The sequence below is a fragment of the Eleginops maclovinus genome, chromosome 10, assembly GCF_036324505.1.
Source record: "Eleginops maclovinus isolate JMC-PN-2008 ecotype Puerto Natales chromosome 10, JC_Emac_rtc_rv5, whole genome shotgun sequence".
In the NCBI taxonomy this organism is placed as follows: Eukaryota; Metazoa; Chordata; class Actinopteri; order Perciformes; family Eleginopidae; genus Eleginops; species Eleginops maclovinus.
The window spans coordinates 13,852,340-13,864,941 of NC_086358.1; the positions used below are offsets into that span (position 1 = coordinate 13,852,340).

The following is a 12,602-nucleotide window of genomic DNA, read 5'->3' on the forward strand; positions in this document are numbered from 1 at the left end:
CTGAAAGCGTGGTGAGGGGTAAAAAACAATTCCCCACCAACTTCAGCCCATTTACGCAACCATATGCTACATATGATGCCGTGCTCTAGATGGAAAAGTGAGACACAAAACAACAAGAACAAGCACCATTAGCCGCCCACAGCTTGTGCTTAGACACGCACACACACACACATATACACACTCAAAGACAATTGAATGCTCACCCACGCTGACGCATGAAACAGAGCAGCTCACCACGAAAAAACACTTACATTATCGCACTCTGGTTGATTCACAGGTCCTCGAACCTACGTTGTCATTAGAGCGCAGCCCTCTGACAAACGCATCATTTCACGGAGAGAAATCACTTTCCTGCGTGCCTCCCCTCAGCCCCATGTCTGCACAAACGTCACTCGAACCAGTGGCCGACACAGCTTTGAGATCCGAGAGCAGACAGACCTGGAGCCAAGGTGGAGCAGCAGGTGAAAGGGGAGGGGGAACGGATGGAGGAATGAAACAAGCGATAGAGGGTGTGGCAGGGCTCACCATTCTCAAACCAGATCTGGCATTCCTGAAGGCTGGAGTACGGCACCAGCTCTCCTCCTTCACCCTCCAGCGACACAAACAGTCCTTCCTCCCTGAGCGATGACCAGTTCATCAAAAAACAAGCAAGAAAAGAAAAGAGAAAACGAATACTAGAAAAGAAAAAAAAAATACCTGCAGCCGAGCAGGGGAGGATAAACGCAGGGAGGATCTCTTTTTTTCCCCGTTTCTGATGAAATCTCCACAGGTTTCAGTGCTGATGCTGCCCGCTCAGTACAGTCGCAGTAAGTGATACAGAGCCAGGCAAGATATGGCAGGGACGGGAGGAGCGAGGGGAGGAGGAAAGAGGAAGGGGAGGGAGGCAAAGGGAAGGAGTAAGGAAGAGAACGCAGCGAGTCACTGTGTCACTGGGGGACACAGAGGTGACATTTCTATGATGTCAGTAGTACAGAGGGCTGAAAGGTGACCGGAACATTTGCCACTATAAATAAAATGAAAAATAATCACAAAAAACAACAACAGCAAACAGGCGCTATTCCCGCAAGGAGCCCCGGGAGCACAGAGCGCCTCATTCGCCTCCGTGACTGCATTAGCGCTTAGCGTGTTATGTATAGATGTGAGAGGCGCACTCTCACTATAGGAACAGGAGCTCAGGTCTCCAACAGATGAATGGTGCAGTGCTGCTGTTGTCATGGCAACCACAGAGCAAAAAGAGGGGGAGGAGAAGGGTGGGTAGAGGGAGGAAGGAAAATGGCATAAAAAAGGGAGGGAGGGTATTATTAAAGGGACACAGTTTTGCCGTACATGGACAGCGCTTTGGGGAGAGATCAGATCACAAGTGAAGAAGAAAAAAAAGAGGAGCGGTGTTATTTGATAGGAGCATTGGTTTCAATAAACTTACTCCATTTTCCTCTTGGGCTCCGGCATCCCCATCTGTCCTTGTTTTACCCTTGAAACTGTATTTGTACAGCTGCAGCTGTGTTTTACGGCTATTTAGGGGTTCAAGCCCCACAGGGCAGAGAGTTTATTGTGTACCGCCTTTGCTTTTGTTGGGGGCTCATATCCGGTAGGCTGTAAGCCTGCTGGTTTCTAAATGTTTGTTATTAATCTTCTCCAGTCACACTTATTTCCCCAGCGTGACATCTCAAAGCAGCTTTAGCAGCATGTTACCAACAAGCCTTACAGATGTGCTACAGCTACACGTCAAAGTCGTTGAGTGTCCCATTCTGTGCACAACCAGTCCTCCTCATAAAACCTGAGTTTCAGATCTTACCATCTCTGCAGTCAAACTTTGCCTCAAGTCTCCAGGTTGTTGTCATACACGGTGTGTAGCTAACCCTACAAAAGTCAAGCACTTTTATGCTTTCGGGGGTTTTCCCTTTCCTGTAGTGTGTTATAGAGGTTTTTGTGCTCGTAAAAGGTCTGCAAAGACTAAAATCCCAAAGTTCCCTCCAGACAGAATTTATTTTGTGTTTATCCCAAAAAATCAATTTAAGTACTGCTGAAGTGTAAGGGCCAAAGTCGATGTCGGGAGGGGGTCAGAGTGGATGGACAATCACCCAGTAGATAGCTGTCATACTCAGAGTAAAAACCAGAATGCATTTAATTGTCATATAACAGCTGTCCTGAAGTCACTCGAGTTATTTGTCACGTATCTCAACCTCTTTTCCCAACCTAACCAAGTACTTGTGTTCCCCAATCGAACCTAATCCTGTGCAAATATGTGTCTCTTTCAACATCGTCAAGCAGCTCCTGACAGATTAAAGCTAAACAAATAAACAGTGATCCTAACACACAGCACTGTTGATAGTCAGTAATGCCTTGTCGTTCTTGACATGCCTCCCTCCCTGTCTTATTTGCACATTTCCCTGACAGAACAACAAAACTTTCTTTTTAGACAACTTTAATAGTCATTTACTCTTTCAGTCAATATATTTCAAAGGGGTTTTATCAGAATTGAATGAACTGCAATAAATGGCAGATATGGATATGTATTATTCCCATCAGGTAACCTTGACACACTGTTAAAGTGATGTGTGCACCTAATAAAGAAAAAGTAGATATGCTATATTTCTTCAATAAAAACATCCATATTGTTTGGCTGACGGCAAAAATATGACAAGGATTTCTGTCACAGCACTTAAAGCAGCAGGTTCTTTAGTGCTTTGCCTGAGGGCATCATACTTCCATTTCATGAGTCCTTCCTACACTTAACCTTCACTCTTTATTTTCAACCTGTGACAGAGGACCTGAAAATGTCACATTTCCTTTCAGCGGAGCAAATGATTCGGAGCGTCTGTGTCGTCTGGGACGGTTGAGGCAAGAAATAATGACAATAATTGAAGAACCATTTTCCCAAGGTGCAATGCTGGTGTAAGGAGGCGTGGAGATTGAGACGTCCCAAATGTCAGTGTTCATTTCAGAAATCCTCAGAGGACACCAGATGCCATATAAAACACGAGGCTGGCTAAGGAGGCGTGAAGAGACGGAGATTGAGATGTCCCAAATGTCAGCATGCCTCTCCGAAAACAGAGAAAGGACAGGAGACTGTAAAAATGCTCAAGCTGGTGCAGTGCAGGTCAGTGTGAGAGGACTTGAAGGAAAAGTCCAGCTTTCACAAAACGCACAGATGATAGACAAATGTAATATAACCTTTTAAAGGGGGGTGATCCTTTATAATAAAAACTTGAAATGTAACTAGCAAATTATAAGTAGAAAGCGCTTATACATTGTAGTATTTCTACCTGCCCTGTCTGAGGAACCTTAGAATTTATGTCAAAATGGATGATAAGTCTTTAAAGTTCTAAGAGAAAGTAGACAAAACTCCATCTACCAAGGAAACACATGTGATGTGATTTATGATCTTAACATATTAAGTTTACCATGAAGTACCAAGATAAGAAGCAAATCCTCACACAAATTAGATGCTGTGATGGTTTGATTTTGTGCGAAAATAAGGAGAAAGAGGTCTAGATGTAGCAACTGATTCCATTCATGGATACCTCCGCTCCTCCTACTGTATGTTAAATACCTCTCAAAACTTATGAAGCATTTTGTTAGGATGTAGAACCATTTAGTTTTACCAGCCTTTTCCACAAATCGTCTCATCCACTACTTCAGGTAATGATACCTTTCATGCTTTTGTAAATCCCAAAATAATGTGCCTGAACACGAGTGTCGGCTGTGGCTTTAAAGCAGAATAAAATCTTATTATAGTCCATTGTATCTGTGCGAGAAATATGCCAACAAATGATCCTGTCAACTCCAATAGGACGGTTAATGCCACCAAACAATTACACAGGCCCAGAGATGCAGCTTTCAGTAGCACATTTAACAGAACTCTGTTTTAATGTGGATCCTTTAAGACCACCCCCACAATGAGCTGTAAAACCTGACTCAGCAGTTCAGCACACTGTGCCGCTGCTGAGCGTTTTTTATGCATTCATTATGTGGCCATTTACAAATAAGCTTTACTAGTGCCACTTATTCACATATCACTCCATTACTGTAAGCACCAGGGAGACAATAGATTTTAGATTTACTCATATTACTGTGATAATTGCAGCAAGACAGAGAGAAAAAATAAGGTGTTGTAAATAAATCAAGCAGATTCTCAGGTTTTAAGGCCAAATGCAATTTTCTACCTTTATGTGGCAATCCATGGGGAATGAGTAATTGTATTGATTGCTGCCATTAATTAGGGGAAAGCAGTGTAATCTGGGGAGAGATGTTGAAATAATTCCCTTTAAATGTAGGAAAGTGGAGCGGGAACAATCAATCAGCTGGGGCGATGGTCTCTGGCGAGCCGACAATTGAGTGAGGGGTTTATTAAGGAACAAATAAGCAATCAGTGATTACAACTCATAACAATCAGTCGCTGAGATATCACTGAGAGAATGAGCAATCATCGCCACTCTGGTCTTAGATAACAGCGCACTAAATATAGACAATGTAAACTGAGTGGTCCGGAGGATCTGTGAAAATGCATCGAGATGAAGGAGTGTTGCAAATCTGAAACTAACTGAGAACATATGATTTTCCGCTTGAAAAGTGAACATTTCGAGCGGGAAAATTTGATTTAATTATGTAGAGATCACAATCTTTAAAGACAGTAAGCTCTAAGAGTTCTAAAAACTCTCCTGCATACATAATGTATTTGAAGTGCTTAAAGTAAAGTGGTCATTATCCAGAAGCGCTATTGACAGTGTTATACTATTCTATCCGTTCTATACTATCATTATTTCTCATGTGTTCTTATGTAAGCCACACTTTAATGTTTGTTTAATGTTTGTAATGTTATTGCTCACGTTGTAGATAACTTTAACTACTCACATTTTATAATCTGATCAATTATTTGCTTGTAAAAATCTTAATTTAAATAGTAACTATAGCTCCTAAGTAAAAAGACAACATTTCCCCTGCTGCGATAAAATTACACACAGAAGCAGAAAATAGAAATACTAAAGTTAAAGTACCTCCAAATTGTACTTATCGTTCAGTATTTGAGTAAATGCACTTTATTACTTCCCACTGCTGCTGGACACACATAAACTCTCCCCTGATTGTTTAGTCCGACCTCTCTGGAAGGCAGGGGGATTAAAAGACACTTTCCCCAGGGGTTTAATAAAGTATTCAAATATTATTGATGGTTCAATTTTATTAAACTTGATGGAAACTTACATAATAATGAACGGGGTTCTTGCTAAGTACTAAAGCCCAATCTAAATCAGCAGGCTGTTGTGCCGGATATTGATATACTTTATTAATAATGTGTTAACATGCTAAATATACTACAAAATTAAAGACTTTACTCAAGGTCCACCCATTGGCTTTCAAAGTCTTCCTTGAATGTGGAAGTTTTCAGTTTCACTGGATATAACTCAGTATAATTAAACTTTGGTAACGTGATTAAAGGTGGAATAGGCAAGTCAGTGGACCTAGAGTTAAGATAGTCTTGTTTCCAATTATCTTGGCTAAAAATGTACTTCCCAAGCAAAACTGTACAAATATATACACAAAATCTCTCCACAGCGTTGTAATGAGAATACGTAAATTCAAATACAAATGACTATTTTACTCAGAATTTCTTTAACTGTTTAGTCGTGTTATCTTATGTTATATTAAGTGTTTTAGAAGTATTTCATTTCATTTCATGGAAAAAACTATATGAGGTACTATGAGTATCGGTCTGTAACACTTGTGCTCTCCTGCAGGAAGTATCCTGTTACTTTTGGAAACTACTTATTCAATTTCCCGTACAGGCATGACTACTCCTTTGTCTTTATTCTTTAGATACATTTCAGACAATACAGTAAAACAGAGTAACTGGTTTTAGTTAGTTTACTGTCCATATAGAACATTTTCCAACCTGTTACACGGTCAGTTGCAATGACATGGTACAGAACGCCTCCTGCCTTCCTCTCCAACCTATTTGTCAAGTTGACCCCTCGAGCACTGAGGGCCCCCTTGAGAGTCTTCATGCAGGCCGAGGGGATTAAATCAGAAACTCAATGATTCTCTAAAAAGGTCAGCGCTTTCATAACGTTTTCATTCCATCAGAGCCTTGAGGTTGAATAACTCAAGTCCTCACCAGCACCAGCACTGTGCCACAGGAGGGCAAAGAGAGGCTGCGGTTGGTGGATGGAACCACAGGAGATTGGTTTGGGGGAGGGGTGGGGGGGATCAAACCGCCGCAGCCTTTTAGACCTGCTGCTGTTTGCTCTCTAATGTGCTCATATGCCACCTCTCTTTCTCCCACCTCTGCCATCTCTGCCATGGGAGGGGTTCTGCCCTCTGACGCAGCACACACAAGCTCGCTACTGTCAAGCTGTGCAGGAAGTGGTGCTGAGTTGAATTAATTAAAGGGTGAGAAAGCCGGGGTGGTTGAGGCAGAGTACAATCTGGTGCTTGATGCCACTTGAGCGCAGACTTTTTGAAGACTTGAAGGTCCTGGGGGCAATTGGGGACATCTTTGTACGTGTTGTTTTAGAGCCAGACGTGTTTGTGCAAGAGAGGGTCAACTGCTATAAGTAGCGAAATTGCATTTTGAAATGCAATCTGAATAATAACAAAAGAAGGACTTTGTAATGGAGCCAATATGGATAGAGCCAGTTAGAGATGCAATGAATATTCAATGGACCAAAAACTATTCTGCTAATTGATTAAAGGGATTTTTTAAATCCTTTTTTATCCTCTCCTATTTTCTCTGTTATATATCATAAATATCATATTACAAATGTAATACATTTATTTTTTGGATATCACCTTGGACTTGAGAAACTGGCATTTACACCTTTCACAAATGTTCTGACATTTTGTATACCAAGCTATTAATCGAGAATATATTTGCCAGATTAATGGATACAAGGGAGTTTTTTCTTGTGTGCTGCTGGGGTGTTGCATGTTGTTCACTCTGCAAACCCCCGAGACAAACGTGTTATTGGGCTAATAAAATATGATTGATTGATTGATAAAAGTTAGTAGCTGCCCTAGAGCCACTCATTTTTTATGATTAGCAGATTTCAGTCCTGTGGGGCCACACTGGCTGTAAAAAATAGCAAAGATTTATGTTGTCTTTTGTCAAAGGCCTAATTATTAATAACAGAATACTATATAAAGCACAATCGGATATGTGACAGAGACATAAATCCGGGTGGATTACCCCAGTAACGAGCTAATCCTGACAAATATATATATCTCACTGTCAGGTGCGCAAAGTGGAGTGGAAAAATGATGCAAAGGAAATACAAATCACACAAACCTGAAATAAAGGGTAATAAAAATAAGAGGATCCCTAAATCCCAAGATAAAAAATCTAAACATACAAAACAGCCTTCGCAACTAGAGGCACCTGACTGATAAAATATAACTACCCAAGTGATGACACGTTTGACAAAACTGCAAACAAACCTCTCCCTCTGTCAGCCGTGAAATAAGAATAGAACAAATAAGACAGCTGTCATTAATCAAGCTACACATGTTCCTCTGTGACAGCCATCAACATACACACACACACTTACAGATTCACATACACACTGACAATAAAAAATAATCACTTTGACTCATGCAGATGAAAGTGTAGACATCAAAACAGAAAGTTAGGTTAAAATACTAATGGAGCAAAGATGGATTCACAAACAGCAGGGAATAGCAAAGAGAGGAACATTTTTAAAAATGGGCTCGGTCTAAGAAAGTCTCTGTAGGATCCTGCCACACACAGAGCTGTGTGGCACACCCAGGTAGAATGAAAGAAAATCAGTTTTGGTTGAGTTTCCTGTTGAAAAACCCACACTTTAAATGACCCGTGAGAGACTATAAATCATTCTGTGCGATGCCAAAATGAATGATTCCCCGCGGCAGAGCAGAAATGGTTTATGATGCAGTGTAGCTGAGAGGCTGGTGCACCCTAGTGGCGACTCTTGAATCAAGTCCTACACACCCACTTCACTGCCATTCTCCTTCACTGCTGATACTGGGTGAAGCTGCAATGTCAATATTTCATTTTGAAATCCAGCAGCACTGAGCGAGCTTTGGATGACCGCCGTGCCTCTGCGTACAAAACCATAGCCAATGCCACCATCCACCACCCTAATGAAAGCAGAGGGAAACATGACACAGGCTCGTAATCCAGGTAATGGGGAGACAGAGGGGGGCCTCAGTGTGAAGGGGAAACGATTAGTTGTTGGAGATGATAAAATGAGGCTAGAGCTCCCAGTCCATCAAGCCTTTAGTGATTACAAGAATTCAAAACTGTCATAAGACAGAGCCTGGGATTTTCTTCTTCTTCTTTGAAAATGAAGTGGGTGACACCATAAGTGATTTCTGATTATTGACAACCCTTAGGGTGATTATCCGGTCCCCTCCATCTTGTTTTTTCCTACAAAAATATGTTTAATTTCCTGTGTGTGGATCCGATTAGCGTCTCTGCTTACAGTGGTACAGTGAAGGGTTGAGGAAGGCAGTTGAGGCACAACGAGTCTATGGGGGAGGACAGCTACAGGAGAAGATGTGCGAACAAGACTAATTTAACCAGGTTTAGCACACATTCAATTCTTGCACTATAAGCAAGAGTTCAGTGCAGGGGGTTTACCTGTGAGCTTCTTCACGGGCTGCAGCCTGACACTGATGGTCTGGTGGGTGAGCAGCGGGGAGGAAGGCAGTGAGCGCGACACGCCCTCCATTATGCGAATGTGCTGCATGCCCTCGGTCATGGAGATCCGCGGCACAGCGTAGTCTCCTTCAAAGGCACAGTCGCTGTCTAAGCTGCCACCTGCAGGATGGGAGGAATAAAACAAAGAGATGCTTTAACAATCTCACACTGTTGGGAGTCAGCAAAAAAGCACAGAGACTTCACTTCATTTCACTAGATAGAACTGATATGTAGGTATAATGTCACTGATGTAGTCTTTTCAATATCATTCTGCCTTGATTTATGATAAATTAATAAGAATAACAAGAGACTATATGCTGATATAGTGGATTTCCATAATCAGATGAATAATTAAAGGAGCCCTTATGCTTTTTTGGGTTTCCCTTTCCTTTAGTGTGTTATATAGGTTAAGGTGCAAAGGCTAAAATACCAGAGTCAACACCAGAGGGAGTTTCTCTCCCACACACTCCCCCCTCTGCCTTAAACACCTCCATTGTAGTCATTAGTTTACTTCTTTAACATTGTGACATCACTATGTAACACATTTGCTTCTATTGGCTAGCGCTCCAACACAGTGTAAACGATAGGCTAGGGGCTAGAACATCCATAAGCAGTAAACCAATACCACAGAGCTGGCCAGCTAACCAATCAGAGCAGACTGGGCTCTCGGTTCAGACAGAGGGTGAAATGACGTGATGCAGCACAGACAGTATGAGTAGTCACAGTAGAGGCACAAAATACAATTATGAGCCTAAAAATGATCATAACAGGGCTCCTTTAACATATTTGAAAATAAACTGAATGTAAGTTAAGATGTGTTATGTGCATTTATAAAAACTTTTAGGCATATTTTGATGATAATTGGTATAATATCATGAATTTGAATTATTTTGATCAGCAAAAATAATGATATATAACCCTATGCCTGAGATTTTCAAGATATTTTACTCTATGGTTCACAGAGGTTGTGTTTTGGCCTTCAACTTTCTATTATTAATGACCTTAACGATTGATTGTTTCTTTATCTATAAGATATCGGAAAAGAAATCAGAAAAGCCGCCCACAAAACTATAGTAGTTTCTCACACTGAACAAACGGAAGCAACTTAGAAAAGAAACAATTTTCTGCTTTTGTGTTAGCACCAGACCAGTGTGTGGACATGAATACTCCGACAGTACCTCTGACTGGTCCCTGCATTGCATCATGAGTATCGGGTGTAACAAGATTGGCCTGACCCAGAAGAGAGAACAGCCCTGAAGGCAACACGTGCCTTTCACAGTCGCTGTAATAAACTATAGCCTGCCGGACCTCTGTGGGCCTCGCAGCAACACAATACCCAATCATTTTAATAAACAAAGGAGGATTCTCTATCCATCTGATATATGTTTAACCGAACTAGAAAAAGAGCCCAGTCATGATCACGACAGGGCTTTCAATTCACAAAAAAAAAGCTTTCACAATGAGCCGTAATAACAGACGGAGCACAACAACCCATCTCTATCACTTACCCCACCCATTTCAATCTCTTTCTCCCAAAACCAAAACTTGTGAACTTTTTTTGACTTCACCAACTAAATGTCCCCGTCAGCCAGCTTTCTGCAAACACACATCCATTTTGTGAATCAGCTCTGGCTCACGTCCCTGCAGACGAAGCTGTTAAACCAACTGGTCAAGCAACATTGTCGCATCAGACGGCAGCCGCCACGCTGAGACATGAAGCCATTATCAGACACTAATCCGTGACAAGCCCCAGAGGAAGCCTGTGTGACGGTTAGGATGGGGCCAGTTGTTGTAATGCAAATACACAAGTATAGAAAGAACAAAAACACACACACACACACCACACACACACACACACAACCAACTATCAGTGGCTCCAGAAGTGCTGGAGACAGTCCATCCATTCACTGGGGAATGTCAGTGCAGAAGCAAAAAACTGTCGGAGCAGCGGTTACATCCCCAAGCATGGAAATCCTCCTCATGCATGCAGCGCGAGGCGTGAATACCAAAGGGGGACTTGGTATTCTGAGCAAGCATACATTATTTATTAACTAAGGTAAGTAATCTTGAGTGAAAATAATAACCTTAAAATCTAAAGTGATACCGTATAACACAAATGATGTTGTTTTCTGCCACTAGGCGGCTCTCTCAAAACAGAGACCGACAAGAGTTTGGTGGCATTGTCAAGAAGCATTGGATAATGGTGGTCTAGCATTTAAGTCTGTTTCCCACAGTTGAGATTTCTTCATTGTTCAACGTTTAGTGGTTTTGACAAGGAGAAAATTATTTCTAGAGGTCTCCTTATCTCTAAAATGGACTGATCTGATGATTAAAACGGGTAGAACATATCTGATTAAGCAATGTTTTTGTATGTAAAAATATCAGTGTTTTTCCGATGTTGTTTGCCTGCAGCTAATGTTTGCTTAGATAGTTTCTCTTAGACTCTAAAAATAAATCTGGTAATCCAATGACAAAGATCCTTTATCTGGTTAGATAATTTCTTAAACACCAAGATCTTAAAATAGTTTTTTATAAATGTGGGTGAAAAGTAAATTCATCAGTTTCTGGCAGACAACCACAGCGTTGACAAATGCTAAAGGGGCGGAGCCATTACATGTAACCACATGCAACTGGGTTGTAATTTAACATTAAGATTACATATTTCCTAGGTTATAAAATTGTTTTATTGTGACAATGTTACGTAATATTCCTTTTTAAAAGGTAAAGAATTAAGCACTTATTGGTACACAATCTTGACTCATGCAAGCAGTGATATTGAGGTAGAAATCAGAAGGTGCAAAGGGGAGAGGGTGAGTGGTGAAATCCAAAAAAGGAAGCTTTGACAGTGATTTATTTTGGATTTGAAATGGACATGTTTAAGAGCCACTCATTGCCTCAAAATACATGCAAACAGCTATTCAGGGAGGTGTTTGACTCAAAACATGCAGGAAGTAGTGGAGGGAAAAAAAGCCGACGTGAAATTATAATTGCCCAAAACATTTCCTACCAAGCACTCATATTCCCGTTGTTGATAAACATCTTTCCCCCAGAAGTAACTCAGATTTACAGGCAGGAATATAAAATTCATACAGTTCCCTACTCGTAAATATAACTTTGTTTCCAGTAGTCGTAAACTTTTCTGCCATAACATAAAATACAACTGGCAAACAAGGCCTCGAAGGGTTTCTGCTCTGGAAACATTAAGAGAGAAGAAATAGAGTCTGGAAGGGGAGCGCCCAGAGAGAGGTATTACAGGAAATGAGAAGGTAAAGGTGGCAAAAGCGCGCACGCTGTTTCTGGTTCACTCACATAATACACATCCATGCCCGGGAGCGGCTCAGTACACTCCGTGATATCAACAAAAGAGGACACTATATATATATTACTACCAGTAACATTGTTTTCTTCTTTTTTTGGTAAACAGGTTTTTTTTTTTAAATGTATTTTATTTTCCAGTCAGCACGCTCATTATTAAAACCATAATCCCACTCACCACCATGGAACACACATACAACTTCCTCTCAACTCACCGAAATATAACTTATAACTCAACCCTCAACTTACAAAAACAGATTTTCTTTTACGTGAAAAAATAGAGGGGCTTCATTTTTTGATTGGAAAATTTCCCTTGAAATTGAATTGTTACCTATGAACACGGGATATTATTTTTTCCCAGTTGAATCGTGAGCATTTTTTTTTCTTGTCACAATTGTTTTGTTGAAGGTTAGTAATTAAATTCCAAATAATTGATACTCTTTGTAATTTATTTTCAATATTATAAAGCTCTGAACATTTCTACTTTGATATTTTCATTTTATGTTAAATATTTCACTTTGTGAATACGACATGTGACAACTTTGTTACAAAAATAATTGAAATGCGTGCACTCTCGACATTATCTGATAAAAATTGATGGGCATTAAGGTGAAGC

At 40.7% G+C, this 12,602-nt stretch overlaps 1 protein-coding gene across 5 annotated transcripts in view; it reads right to left on the reverse strand.

The window, feature by feature from the left end:
• tanc2b (tetratricopeptide repeat, ankyrin repeat and coiled-coil containing 2b) overlaps nt 1-12,602 on the reverse strand; it is a 141,168-nt gene that overhangs the window by 63,661 nt on the left and 64,905 nt on the right. For all 5 annotated transcript variants that reach the window (XM_063894055.1, XM_063894056.1, XM_063894054.1 and 2 more), the window contains one exon: nt 8,612-8,791. In XM_063894055.1, the coding sequence (XP_063750125.1) occupies nt 8,612-8,791 (180 nt within the window). The remainder of the gene's footprint in view (nt 1-8,611; nt 8,792-12,602) is intronic.